General features: G+C 36.6%; 1 protein-coding gene across 2 annotated transcripts in view; it reads right to left on the bottom strand.

Annotated features, from left to right (window-relative positions):
* The window catches only part of Gpm6a (glycoprotein M6A), a 313,002-nt gene extending 297,789 nt beyond the window's left edge, over window positions 1–15,213 (bottom strand). For both annotated transcript variants that reach the window (XM_026389725.2, XM_026389726.2), the window contains exon 1: window positions 15,060–15,213. Coding sequence is in view for 1 of the 2 variants with exons in the window: in XM_026389726.2 (XP_026245511.1) it covers window positions 15,060–15,063 (4 nt within the window). In the remaining variant the exon portion in view is untranslated. The remainder of the gene's footprint in view (window positions 1–15,059) is intronic.
* Window positions 15,214–15,537: the final 324 nt, after the last annotated feature.

The raw sequence follows: 15,537 nt of genomic DNA, 5'->3' as shown, positions 1-15,537 counted from the left end.
CTCATTTCTAGTTGTTTGCAATCTCTTTAAGCTACTATGTAGACAAGTGTATAATCTTCATTAATGGAAGAATGGCCATTTCTTTCTAGTTTTTCCATTCGTAATTATTTTTTTTCCTTTTCTGATTCTCCTGGTTAGAAAATGAAGGATAGTGAGAGTAAACATGTTTAACCTGTTCTTAACATTTTTTTATGCTTTTAGTGTTTTGATGTTAAATTTAATGTTACTTATTGATTTATGTAGAAAACTTTAATCAGTTTATAAGTATCTATTCTTTTTTTTAATTTGCCTCTAATTTTTACCATATATTATTATAAAATTTCATTAATATTTTTTTCTGTATCTACTAAGATAATTATTGGGTATTTCTTCTTTAAACAGAAAATGAAATTTCAGACCTTTCACTACCCCTCGGTTCCAGTAACTTTTATTTGAAAATAATTACTAGAAAATATTTCTATATTTTTAGGATTTTGTTTGATAATTTAAAATCTGTTCTTAAAAATACTTTCTTATACTTTTTGTTGTTTCTAATATCCCACTCATCATATTCAGCTCCACTGCTGCTAAAACTGTTTCTAATTATCTTATCCATCCTGCAAATACCCAACAGCGCCTCCTCTGTCTAATTGCAGTAAAGGCCAACCAGTTAGTGCATCATTTCAGACTCCTTAACTATCTCTTGTTTACCTCTTCAGTCTTCTAAATCAGTGCACATCTGCCCCATTTCTATTCTTCAGTTAACTGTATTCAGCTTACAAATCATTAAACACTTCCTTTGTTGCTTTAATACTTTATTTGTACTACAATAGTCCCCTCTTATTCATGGGAGATACCTTCAAAGATCCCCCAGGTGGGTGGATGCCTAAAATCACCAACAGAACTGAACCCTATATATACTATGGTTTCTCCTACACATACATACCTATGATAGAGTTTAATTTACAAATAAGGCACATCAAGAGATAACAATGATGATAAAATGATGATAAAATAATACAGTGCTAGTCCACTACTAACCTTCTTATAGCTGAAATCACAGAGAGCAAAACCATAGGTAACGGAGGACTAATCTTCTTATCTGGCTAGAATGCTTTAACTCTGATCCATATGCCAGGCAAACCATCTTCAAGTTTTATAGGTCATCTCTAACAAAACTCTAGGCATCCCAAACCTACATTTTAGGAGAAATTTTAACTAGTCTCTTCTACTCATATACAATATATAAACTTCTACCTCAGCCTGTGTTATACCAGGTAACTCCTAATGTTTTCTTACAATATACCAGGTATCATATTTTAGCTTTGTATTGGCAATATCTAGCATTAAGTGTTCTGTCTAGCAGGCAGCAAGTTTAAAAATCACTTGATGAATGGATTATGTCTAAACCTTATAATTCTATGCCACAAAGAGATTTTTTTAATTGCTTTTATTTTTTAAATATATGACAACCGAATGCATCACTATTCTTATTACATATATAGAATAATTTTTCATATAAAGTATGCTCACACCAATTCATGTCTTCATATATGTACTTTGGATAATGACGTCCATCACATTCCTTCATCATTGCTAACTCTCTGACCCCTTCCTTCCTCTCCCACCCTTCTGCCCTTCTAGAGTTCATCAACTCCTCACATGCTCCCTCTCCCTACCCAACTATGAGTCAGCTTCCTTATATCAGAGAAAACATTCGCCATTTGTTTTTTTGGGATTGGCTAACTTCACTTAGCATTATCTTCTCCAACTGCATCCATTTACCTGCAAATGCCATGATTTTATTCTCTTTTATTGCTGAGTAATATTCCAATGTGTATATATGTCACATTTGTTTAATCCATTCATCTACTGAAGGGCATTTAGGTTGGTTCCACAGTTTAGGTATTGTGAATTGTGCTGCTATAAACTGTGTCCCTATAGTATGCTATTTTTAAGTCCTTATAAAGAGATTTTATATAGGGAGAAATTACAATTATTTGTGACTTGTAAAAAAGTGAAAAAAATCCACTTTTATTCACATTTTATATAGTAGTAAAATTTAATACAGGTTTTCTTCCTACATCTATCTTTCTCTAGAAAAATAAAGTAACCATAGCTATCATCTTTCTGTAATCAACTTTAATATATTTTTCTTGTTATTGATGAGTATGTTTAGCTTTGTAACCTAAGGAATGGCCCCAAACCACTTGGCAATTAATAATTTTAAAAATTAAAAGATTATATCCATTGAAAGTCTAATTACGAAAATTGGAAGGAAAAAAGGAAAGGAAGAAATACAAACAATTTCTAGCTTACTTGTTCAGAAATGAACACTAGAAAAGAATTCCTAATGAACTCTATGAAGTTGTTCTCCAATGAAAGGAAATATTCATCTTCCCCAGGAGATGAAACTTTTTTGTAGTTATATTTTCAAAGACTAAAGAAACTTAATTGAGATGCCTAAAAGATAGTAAGTAGGACCTGTTGCTATGACTTCCACAAGCAGCATGCAGCTAATCAGCATCCATTGCAACCACTGAAAAGGAACTGGCTATTTCGGTCCTTAGCATTACTTCTAAAGGATGCAATGATCAAAACTGAAATTTGACCTAGAAGCTGTCATGAGTCTAAAGATGCATGACAAAAGGTTTGGCAAATGTTAATAAGAATGGGAAAACAACAACCAACAAAGCAGTCAGATTTCTCAAACTTTCAGGATAGTGAAGTACAGCAAAACCAGCCAAGAACCTAACAGGCAAAGATTATACCCAATCTAGCGTGATGGGCAGGCTCATTACTCTGATTTGTTGTCGATGTTAAAAGACTAGATGTTTTTCCATACTAAACAGCCAATAAATAAACAGTGAGCTACAGCCACTGGGACCAAGGAAGAAAGCCAGTGACAAAGAAAACAGGACTCAACTCGAGGAGAGCAAATAGCTACTTGTACCTCAATTCTGAAATCCTTGCAAGAATTGGAAGACCATATTAAAGTTCTACCAGTAGGGACATACTCCCTGTGTACATCGGCTTCACAAAAATCCTCTGCACATAGCACTATGTATTAAGAAAACTTGAGTGAAAAATGAACAGGCATAATCACAAATATCCAATTAGATTTTTTTTTTCAATTACCTATTCAGAATGCTTTGTTTTAATTATGTTGTGTTTTATTTTAATTGTGCTATTTTGGATCAGTCCTTGACACAGAAGATAGGAGAGAACTGAATGAGTCTTTCAACCCCAAGATAATAGCCTTCTTCAAACATTCACCATCTGAATTTTAAAAGCCATCAAAAAGCAAGAAAGTGGGGGTGGGGGTGGGGGCAGGGTAGCAAAAAAAGAAAATGCAAGAGAAGGCTAGGATTATACAGACCTAAAGGTAAGAATGTGAATTTTTTTTAGTTGTATATGGACACAATATCTTTTTTTTTTCTTTTCTGATTTATTTATTTATTTTTATTTATTTCTTGCATACATGCTAATAGTGGAGTGTATTATTACATTCATAATTATCCATTCACAACAAAATTTTTCATAACTCTATATATAGAGTATGTTCACACCAAATTATGCCATTATACATGAGCTCTCTTATTTTTTTTTGCATCACAATTCTTAATACATCTTTATACCAAAATTTATCATATCTCTGTTTGTATAGAAGGTATGTTGACACCAAATTCACATCTTCAAACATGTATTTGATCTTTATTTATTCATTTGTATGTGGTGCTGAGGATCGAACCCAGTGCCTCACACGTGCTAGGCAAGTGCTCTACCACTGAGCCATAATCCCAGCCCAAGAATGTGAAATTTAAGTTGCTAAGAGAAAGGGATCTTTCTTCTTTGCCCTTCCTCCCAATTAAATCATGCGCATATTTCAGAAAAAAAGAAAATATTTTGAAATAACTGTTGATATCTTATTATTCATTATCATATTGGATTCTACCACATTTTCTGATAAGTGAAGTTTATAATTTTTATTTTTAAGACTTTTTCTGTAATACTGGCAATTAAGCTTAGAGATACTCAACCTTTGAACTGCATCCCCAATCCTTCTTTTTTATCTTATTTTGAGTCAATTTCTTCCTAAGTTGCCAGGTAAGCCTCAAATTTCCAATTCTCTTGCCTTGTTTGTGCTTATTCTAGGTGACTCCTTCCTCTCTGCCATAGGGAATACCCTATCTACTGGTTTTGCATTTTCTTCTCATTATTTTTAGTATTTCTTTCTTTTCTGTTAACATCTCTAACCGAATCTGTTCAGATGGCTATCCCTCAATGTTGGAAATGGGCAACCATGTAATAGAATGATTTTCTTAATCCTATGTCAAGCCTTCCTCCATAGTATGCTACCATAAGCCATGTGTTTTGGAACAAAGAACTAGAGAGTGAAGAATTCTTGTGTAAGAATGAAGCAAGAATTAAAGACAGGCAGTTATGTCAACAGGTGATCAGGTCAGATGGAGAAAATGGGAGATTGGAATGTTCATGTCTCCAGAGCCCTTTGATTACCAAGATTCCCTGCCTATACTACCTCTTCCAAAAGGATGTTAATGGAGCAGCTCCTGAGCAGACTGGGAGCTGCTAATTAAGGCCCCCTGGGCTGCCAATTCTCTTCCTGCCCAGCAGTCCACCTTGGCCCTTCCAGCCCACCTGCTCACCTTCTGGCCACCCCAGCATCCTTCAGTCATGTAAGCAGCATTGGGGGAAATGAACAAGATAAAGGACAAGAATGAAGGAGAACAAAGGAAACTTCAGATGTATAAAAGGGATGGGACTTCCTCATTCCACGGATTCCACCTTTGGATTCCCATCTTCCCCCTTGAGAAGTCTGTTTTACTACTCTTTAAATAAAACTTTTTATTTTCTACTCTATGCTTGCCTTGGTGTTTCTCTGGTGTTATACTTCAGTATTTCAGGAAGCAGACTTTTCAAGGTAACTGCCGCATCAAGAATAGCTGGATTGCTGACTAAGGTCTAATTGAACAGAAAGAAAGTCATGATGATCAGAGTACACACACAGCAAATAGAACAAGTCTGTAAGTGCTCTGTGGGGAAACAAGGAGACTTAGAGTTGGAGTATCAGGGTGAGAGAACAGGAAGAGTAAGGTGCTGGGGTTAGCAGAACCCCTCCTTTGCATACCACCAGGTCACTTTTTGCAAGGTTTCTACAATTTCTATAATAGTGTGGCCCCAAAACCATTTCCAGAAGATGGAAAAATTAGTAGCCTTTGAATAAGAGCTGGAGGGAAGCTAATTCAGATGGGTTCTGAAGACCATGTTCATCCCACCTCCACAGCTTGTCCCCTGCTCTTCTTGGGCTACTCCCACACCCCTACTTCCAAAGTCACAAGCCCTCCAGCTTCTCTTCAAGAGTCTCATTCAGAAAAAACTATGATTGTAACCTCCAATCCATTCCTGGCCAATGATTTTAGCAATTATTGTGTTTAATCATATCGTTTTCTGTGGTTATTTTGTTGTTTTGTTTTTTTGTGGTGCTTGGGATTGAACTCAGGCCCTTGTGCATGGTAGGCAAGTACTCTACCAACTGAGGTATACCCGCAGTCCCTCATATAGTTTTCTGTGTGCAAAGTTTTATATTTCCAAAAGAGCACAAAGTGCTATGGAATTAGAAATTATCCTTACTCTGTATCATTGTGTCATTTGGGGTAGAACCAGAGTGAGCATGTGGCTTGGAAATACCTGTCCAATCAAATCAACAGGCTGATATTTTCTGAGAGGAGTACTCTTCCACTATGGACTTGTTGGTGGCTCTACTATATACAAAAATTCTGCAACAACAGAATTTTAAGATGATGAAATGAGATTTGCGAATTATTATTGGTATTCTTAAATTTTTACCTGTTTTGAGTTGAATATCACTTTGCATCTTGGCTTATTGAAACCACAAATATTAGTTAAAGGGATGCCATTAAGGTAATTACTATGAGATGAATAAAATTAATTAAAGCTAATTTTTTCTAGTGATTTCTATATCATTTGTATATTAAAGATTCAAATTGTGCACTTGCATCAATAGCTGCTCTGACACTTTTCTCTCCAGGAATAGCATCTTGAGTTTGCTTTCTGATATCTAGTTTTAAGAATAAAATTGTATTCTTTTTCATTTTTTAAAAGAATGAAATAATGAAAACAGAAGATATTCTTTGTCACCCTCTCATATGTATAGTATGTAGACTTTTATTTTACCCTTTCTGTACTACTTAATAGAAAAATCAAAAAAGAATGCAGAAAGCTCCCTAAGTAGGCAGTGCTCGTAATCTGTTCTTCAAATATTGACTAGATGGTTGGCCTATCTTAATAGAAAATGCCTACTAAATATTATACAGTGTCCAGAATTTGTGAAAGCTCAGCACCATTTCAGCACTTTTCTTTTGAATATTTATGTTTTTCTTTACTAAAAGAAACAACAAACACAAAAAACTATATCCAAAAGGTATAAGTTGGCAATGAGTTATGTTCTATCAGATATCAATACCCTCTGTATGCCTTGATATTTATAATGAAAGCAATATATTTGTCTGGGATTTAGACTCCAGGATTTAACCAGGGAGGTAATTTTTACCATTAAAGAACAGAGAAAGTCCTTAAAAATACCATTTCTAGGACTTGTGAAATGATCCCTCTTGCATTATATTGGCTTCATAAGACACTGTCTTAGACTCACATATAAAAGTAAAAAAAAAAAAAATGTAAAAGAAGAAACTCTCTCCCACATACACAAACACAAGTATCAATAAACATTAACAGTTTAGGGTGCTAGCTACTGGCAAAAGAAATAGAAACTTACTTGTTAAAATATGGCAATTTATTCTCTCATATATGAAAAATAAATTGTTAGTACATGTTAATTGTTTATACAAAGTAATACACAATGAATTTAAAGTGAGCAATGTGTATGTGGACTAATGAAGCTTCAGATAATTCCAAGAAATATTGCATGCATGTTTGATTTTTTTTTCATTTCAGTTGATTTTTTTAATCCTCTTTGATATGAGTTATTTTTAAAAATCTACGGATACCAAAAAAAAAAAAAATAGAAGAAGAAAAATGCCAAATCTTGTGGTTGAGCACTAGGAGTCTCTGATTAAAAGTCAGGCTTGAAACCACAAAGCATTGCTAACAAGGAAAGATCTATATGGTGGTTTTGATACACATGCTATGAAAGTATCTCCTCATCATCTGATAAAGATGTGGGGCTGAACGTACTTTTTTTTTTTTAATTTAGTCAGTTAGGTACTAGTTTACAAGCAATTAGAGCTGACTAAACTCATGCTGAACATTTAATCCAAGTCCTTCATTTACACCTGTGGAAAAAGGTAGCACTTATCAATAATACAAAGTTACTGAAATACAAATGATCGTCATCTAACTTCTGGCCTAATGAAAGTTTAACCACAATATATTTAATCTCTGTTGACCCATTTGATAGTTTGAACACAGATCATGTATTGATCTGTATATTCCTACTATTCAAGGTATAACTACGCTCTATAAATAAAATAAAGAATAATAAAAAAAACAATACAGTTATCAAAATGGACATGATACCTCTCAACTGGGCAATTATAACATAATGTAAAACAACCAAAAAAACTATATGAATTTTAGTAGGCTTATATCAATTTTTAAAATTCCTTAAAGAAAAATAAGTTTTACTCTTCTCTGTTCTTTCTATTGTACTGAACTCTATAGGTCACATAGATCAAAACCCTTTCCTTCTTTGACTCTCTTGAAATTGCACTGTTTCTAAGATCCACATCTCAGTTGAATCTTCCAAGTCCTTCTTGTCTTAATGTTTCTTATTTCATAAAGGCCTCTGGTCTAGTGTCAAATCCTTCTCACAGTAGTATCCCTAACCTGTTCTGGACAGATACACTCACTCCACAGTCTTGCCCTCTTTTGTGTCTCCTGCCATTACTAAAGCTAAATGCATATTCTGTAAAAACACTCAAATTTTGTGTTTCTGAAACTTTCTACGTTAGCATGACACTCGACCTTAGACAAAATAGCATAACGGTATAGGTATTTGATGATTTCTTTGCTGTCTAGAAGTTACTGCCTTCGGAGTCTAGATGTGACCTCAAATAATGAAGAATAAAATACATATTAACAAATAACTACAACACAGAGAGGATAGCTGCCAGAACAGATGCCCAGGCAAGACATTGAGAGCATGCAGAAAAGGCAGAATTTCACTAGATGCAATGGTTACTAAACTCCAGGTGTTTGTGCTCTGTATTCTTGGCTTGACCATATTCTAACAATGTGTAAAAATTTAATTATCTCTTGAGCATTTATCACATTCAAATCATTTTCCCAGTGTCCCTTCTGCTGGGAGTTGCCCTGGCTCCAAAGACTAATTTCCCCATCCCCCAAGAAGAGCCTTCCAATGGTGACCCCTACTGGCTCACATGATCCTTACCCACAAATCAGACTAGCCCTGCTGGCTCACATGATCCTTACCCACCAATCAGACTAGCCCTTCTGGCTCACATGATCCTTACCCACCAATCAGACTAGCCCTGCTGACTCATATGATCCTTACCCACCAATCAGACTAGCCCTGCTAACTCACATGATCCTTACCCACCAATCAGAAAGCACCCATGCCAACTGTCAAACCCTTCAACCATTAAACTGTCATAAATGCCCAACCACCCCCGGCTCAATATGCAGAGCTGTTCCTCAATAAATGGGCATTTTCTCCGACGACGAGCCTTGATAGTTCTTTCACCTTCCTTTTTCTACTAGCACCTCTCTACAATAAGTATTGAAGAGGAAGGAGAGGGGATGGAGAATGGAGAGAGCTAGTCAGATCTTGGAAGGATGATTTCAGTTTTGAACATATTGATATTGAAGAACTAGAGGGACAACTAGGTGAAGACAGTTGACAGCTAAGCACAGAAAAACAGATCTAGAATTTACATAAACATAAATAATACTCAAAACCCTGAAGATAGAAGTTGTTAGTCATTTTCAGGAAAGACATTTCAGTATACTCTGGAGAGCATCACCCCATAAAGCTGATGGGTGACTTAGTAAGGACAAAGTGTCAGCAACTATAGAGACTTAGGAAGTTTATAGTGAAATGAAATAGAAATGTAAATGGAGCTTTTGATTATATTTTTTGAGTCCTAACCAAATAATGAATTTAAAACAATGTATTACAGATACAAGTAAAGGAATAACATTTAGCTTGTGAGGGAGACAAGCATTCTGGAGTTCCAATCTCAAAGCACACCCCAGACTTCCTGCCTGGAAATCAGTGGGACTGTACACTAACTAACATTATAGGGCCAGCTCTGCAGCCTCAGCCTTCTGAATCTGGAGCTTCAGAGTCAGGATCCAAGAATCAGTGTTTAATATATTCTGTAAGTTTTTTCAAGTATACAGTAAAATTACAGGTTCTAGGAAAAGAAGTTTTACAGAAATAGCAAAAGTATTTATTTAACTAATATATAGTTTAGGTATAGATCTCTTATAGTGAATGAATATCTTAACAAACTATAGATGAATTTCTCTTAACTACGTGTCATATTTCCTCCTGAATTTTCATATGTTATTCCAGTCATAGTGTTTACATAACTAGTTTTCATTTCTTGTTGGGATGCTGGGTTTGGGGCTTGTTATATTATGGACAGTGCATAATGAGTATATGGCTTCCCATCATCTATCCTCATTTTCTTACCTCTTTTCAAACAGTTGAAAATAGAATGACCTCAAGTCAAATGAGTTGAAACACAGTTAAGAATCTAATTTTTTTTAAGGCCTGTAAGTTTCTAGGTTGAAACTAATTCTGTCCTTAAATTTAAACCCAACTCATCCTAATTTTTTTTTATTTTGTTTTTCAATTGTCTCAGAAAGGACCTATATTTTTTCCTAATCAAATTGACACTTTTAATTGCCAATTAAAAATTACATGAAAAGTTTTATGAAGTTGAATCTTACCATAATTAACTATATCTTTTCCAAAAATAAGTATATTTAAGTCTCTAATGACTCCATACCCACTCAAATAATGTTATGTAAAAGTAGCCCATTCTTACAAAATAAAGCCAGCTCCTAAGCCGATCATTATAAAGCATTTATTTATTGTAACAAAAAATAGTTAATATAGATTTTTCATAATTCATCTATATTCCAATTTATGACACAAACTCAATTATAAATAAAATGAACAATAATTTATAATAGTCTTAAAACTTCAGATTTAAATGAAAATAGAAAGATTAACTGCTTTTATTTGAAACTATATTGAGCAGATTTTATCCCAGTATTCTACCAACACATTTCCTTCCACCCAGGCATGAATTTCCACACTGAAATGTTTTGCTGTGAGATTTTAGTGTGACATATTTCCTCATATTTGTAATTAAAAGTTCAGTCATTGATCATATGCATATGCAAAATTTCAGAGAAATTACAGAGATTTTAGTTGTAATGTGAAGCACACTTATGGGACATAACTTTTAGGAATGAGATCAATTAGTTGATTAATTAGTTAATTGCTTCTTTCCTCATGTAAGCATGCTACTCTTGATATCAAGAGGACAGGCCTAATCTCCCTACCCTTGAATCTTACTGCTTTTTGATGACTTTTGTGGCTAATGGCATGCAGCAAAAGTCATGTTCTGATGTTTCCCTGATGCTAAGTCCTAAGAATTCTTGTAGCTTCTGTTTAGGTTTCGTGGGATACTCATTCTTGAAGTGCTTGTTCTTGGAACCCTGCCATCATTTCACGAAGAAAAAAAAAAAAAAACAAAAGAGTAGGCCCAGATAAACTCCCAACACAAGCAGAGCAGCATCAACTACTAGCTGTATGTGCAAGCAATCTTTTTTTTGGTCCTGGGGATTGAATCCAGAGGGATTTTACCACTGAATCACATCCCCCAGTCCTCCCACCCCTCTTCTTTTATTTTGAGACAGGGTCTTACTAAGTTGCTTAGGGCCTTGCTAAATTGCTGATGCTGACCTTAAACTTGGCAATCCTCCTGTCTCAATCTCCTGAGTTGCTGGGATTATAGGCCTGTGCCACTGCCCCTGGTTTGTGTGAGCTATCTTAAAAGACCAGTTCAATCAAGTCTTCAGATGGCTGAATCCCCAGCCAACATCAGATGGTAACAGCATGAGACTTCAAATGAAAATTGTTCATCAGAGAGTCAGCCCACAAGAACCATGAGAGAGAATAATGAATCATTATAATCCACTTGTTTGGGGGATGTTATTATGCAGCAATAGATGCCTACATTAGTTTATCTTTCTCTCATTCAGAATATAATCAGATCATTATAATCATCTCAGAAAAGTAACATACTAGAGATCAAATGATCCTTTAAGTATTACCTAGTAGTCTAGAGTCATAAAAAATATGTTCAATTTTCTTAATAAAAATACTTCAACCTTATCTTTTGTCCATGTTTTTCCTCTAATTATTATTGAATTAAGATCTGATCTACAAAAATAAAAAAAAAGAGAGAGAAAACAAGATTTCAGAGGTTTGAGGGTCCATCCCGAAACACATGGGATTGTCCTCTGCCTCTCCTATTTCAAACCTAAGCACTTTGTACTTTATTCATGACTGCTTGTAAAGTGTCATATTTTTCCTGAAATAAAAGCATAAATTCAGGATAATATTGTATCTCATTAATTTTTACCTAAATTCGTAAACAATTTTATAGATCCACAACCAATCCACTTTTACTAAAGTTGAACAACCATTTCCATCTTGTTTTTTTCTTATCAAAATATATGGACTCTTGAATCTAATGTCAATCATATAAGATGTCACATTTCATTGTTCTAATTTGGGGGCAATTAGAACATATTAAGTAGCTTGTATTCTTCTTCTTCCTCCAAACTAGTTGAGAAAGGGTTTATCCTTTCTCAACTAGTATTTCCTATGCTCTCACCTTCAAACAGATAATTCAATAAGTGGCTTTAGCTCTCACTAAAGGTTGGTAATCCTCAAATCATATTTTTACTTTCTTATTCTTTTTCCTTTATTAAATTTAAATCTTTATTATGTGTTTCCAATCTACCAAAGATTTCACCTCTTCCCTTCCCAAATCCTTCTCATCTCCAAATCAAATTCAATATTACTCCCTTCATGAAACTTCTATAATAATACCTGTTAAACTAAATAATATTCAATATCATTTGATAAACAAAACAAAGATTAATGGTGTCAGAGTAAATATTTATGACATAAATGTGGTCAAGTAGGGCAGTGAGTATCATGGTTAGGAACTAAATTAAATATATTCCTTGACTCTATCTTTCTACTGGAGCCTAAAATTCCACAATTAAGCAGCTTGATGGTTAAAGTCAGTCTTATAGCTGACCTGTAAACACTCTTTGCAAATGGTGAGCTCTGCCTTTTTAATATGAAATACTTTGCTGTATCCTTTCAGGAAAGCCGAATTTTGGAGCAAAGGAAAACCTTCCTGCATACCCACACAAGCCAAGGGCATCACTGAGGAAAGAGAAGAGAACAAAAAGAAAAAGTAAGAGATGCCAAAAGAGATGCCTCTCAATATGCCTACTTTGCAAATAAGTTCTGTTGAGAATTGGCCATGTGCATTATAAATATGACTATAAATTATTCAGAAAGTTTGATTAACCAATTACTCTCACTCTTCCACAATGCTACAGGAGGAATTTCTTCTTCTTACACAAACAAGAAACATATTCACCCCATAGCACCATCTTTCTTTCTCTAAATGATAAATTTCAGTCAGCATAACAGGAAAAAGATGGATCCAGCATTCTCCTTCAGTTATTCCCCCTTTTTCAAGCAATCCTGACTCCAATTTTGAACCTCTACTATCCCTACCCTACTACCACTAAATAAAAGAGGTATGAAGTAATGAAATTCTGCTTTACACAGCAAATTTAAAGAAGAGTAATATGAATTTAATGACCAAATGTTCTCTTGTTTCTGGAGGTGTTTCCCTCCTTCTTTCTCTCATTCACCTCTCATCTGCTAATTGGCTCTTCCTAATTTATTTTGCACTGCTTTTCTGAGTCTCTGCCTGAGCCCTGACTTCAGGCTCCCACTATTCGTAGTTACCTGTTCTTTCCTTTACTTTCCTGACCTCTGATTTCTCACACATCCTCTGCACTCCCTTTCTCCCACTAGGTACCTGACATCTACATGAGTTTGGGTCACCTCAAGGACAAGAGGAAAAACATAATCCATTCCTGACAGAAGAAAGAATCAACAAATTTGGGGTATCTGTGAGATTATAGATAGTTTCTGAGAGTTACAGGCCAAGCTCCAGATTATTGTAACAACTCAGTTGTTAACTCCGCCCCCTTCCCAGGATACTTATCTGTAATTTGGCATGGACAATTTATCCGTAGAGATTGAAGCAAAATCCAGGACTAATTGCTCTTATTATAGTCTGGAAAAGCAACTTAAAGAAATCATTAACTATAAAATTGTGAGCAGTTTAAACCCTCAAGCTCAAGTTTATAAGGGTAAATTATGTCATTCTTTGTTGATACTTTATTATGTTGGATCCAAACAGCATCTTAATGCATTTAGTAATCAATTAATAGATTACATTGAGTTAATTATTTTGGCTTTCCATTTGTAAGAATCCCCCTCCCCATGTTATTCTAACAAGAGTTTATATGCTGAATTAAAAAAAAAAAAAGCCTAAAGTACAGTTCTGTCCCATTTGAGAGAATGTTTCTCTCTTATACCCTGAAAATATTGTTTCCTTTTTGGAAAACATCTTTAAAAAAATCTATTTTGTAGATCATTCCCAACAGTGTTTTATTCAAAGATCCTAAAAATGGTTCTTTCTAAGGCTCTTCCAGGGTCAAGCAAGAAGAGACTATGAATGTCTTGATCAGAGCTAACATTCATAGGCAAAAATGTCCTCAGCCTTCTCTTTTTTCCTTTCTGCCAAGTTGGCCAGTGTCTATAAACTCCACCGATTAGTAGTCAAAGCATCCCCTAACCCTCGAGCCTGTGGGAATTTAGGAATTTCAACAGGAGCACATCAGTCCCAAAGGCCTCCTTTACTCTTGAAGAAATCCCTCACAACAAAGGACAAGGGGGTTGCGGGGGAGGGGTGGGTAAAGGACTTGGACCGGAAGAAGTGAGTATTCTGGCGTTTGAATAGTAAACCCCAATCACTGGTGGATAGCTAATAAGTAACCGTGGAAATGCAGTATTGCCCGGGTACAGATACGCTGAACAAACCACACCAAGTCTTAAGGGAGTGGGTGATTTCTTCCCTCCGGCCTCTCTCTCGCTCTTCCCTGAACTTTTTCCACCACCTCCTCCTGCAGGGTTTGGATCCACCGACACCCAGTTCTCCGCCCCTCCAGCCCACCCCTCCAACATTCCTGGGACTTTTCCAAGCTGCGCTGCTGAACTCCCAGGAGGAGGACTCCTAGAAACGCCAGTGAATCTAAACGGCTTGGAGCTGTACCTTCCAGTGACCTGAGCCAGTCTGGACGTCCTTTAACCATAATGCTTATTTATCCAGGTCTAGCCCTGGGTGAATCAGCCTTAGGACTCCAAGCGTTTTATGCAAATGAGCACTCACTTGACGCGAGGGCTGCAACTTGTCCCCAATCTCAGCTCCCCTTGCCCCAGCGCCTCCCTCTACTCAACCTGTGCGAGCTGGAAGTTTTAGGAAGTTTCCATCTCTTGTGCCCGTCTCCACTTGCTCCCCAAACCCCACAACAAGTAAGAACGACGATCTTCCTGGAATCCATCCACTACTTCTAATCCTGTCTTTATTCCTCAGACACCGTCCAGAGCACTGAGCACCGTACACCGAACGCCCCCCGGGCTGCAGGATGATTGCCCTCGTCCATTTTAAATGGCCCAGCACCTGCCCCAGCCTCTAGCCGCCACCTTATCCCTTCCTCGCCTGCGGGAAAAGTCCGGAGGCAGGCTCTCCGCTGTGGGTGCGGGTTGGGGGGGCTCGGGTGCTCTGTGCAATCTGAGGACTGCAAACATTCACTTTCTCTAGCACTCGTCCCCACGCCCAGCCTTTAGGCTACTTATCCGCACCAGCTCGCACACTCACCCATGGCCAAAGGTCCTCCTTCTTCTGAGGTCCCCAGAGGAGTGAGAGTGACCAGATTCTCCGGAGGGCCAAGTTTTCCAAGCGCCTCTCCGGCTTCTAACGCCCCAGCGAGTGACAGCCTCGCCCCTCCCAGCGGAGACAGCTCACACGCTGCCTAGAGACTCTGTGCGCATGCAGACCCCTCCCTCTTTCCACCTGCCTGCCCTGGTTGAAACCTATTTCCCAGGCTTCAGAGCACCCCTCCCTAGAGGTCTCTACCCTGCCCCCTTTCACTTTCAGATTAGCCTCATGCAAATGTCTCCCTCTTCTACACATTAAGTACACATTCCACAACACATCTCAGAACCCCATGAATGACCCCTTATCCAAAATAATGATCCCTAAAGTGGGGTCTCAGAAAAGATTGTTCGGAAAGAAAAGATGGTTTGATAGGATGCTTTTATATTCCCTAAATTTTTCTCTTGTCTTCAGTACAACC

The sequence above is a fragment of the Urocitellus parryii genome, chromosome 14 (assembly GCF_045843805.1).
Source record: "Urocitellus parryii isolate mUroPar1 chromosome 14, mUroPar1.hap1, whole genome shotgun sequence".
NCBI lineage: Eukaryota > Metazoa > Chordata > Mammalia > Rodentia > Sciuridae > Urocitellus > Urocitellus parryii.
Note: the sequence above shows the minus strand (reverse complement) of the source record. Positions and strands in the feature narration are given on the sequence as shown.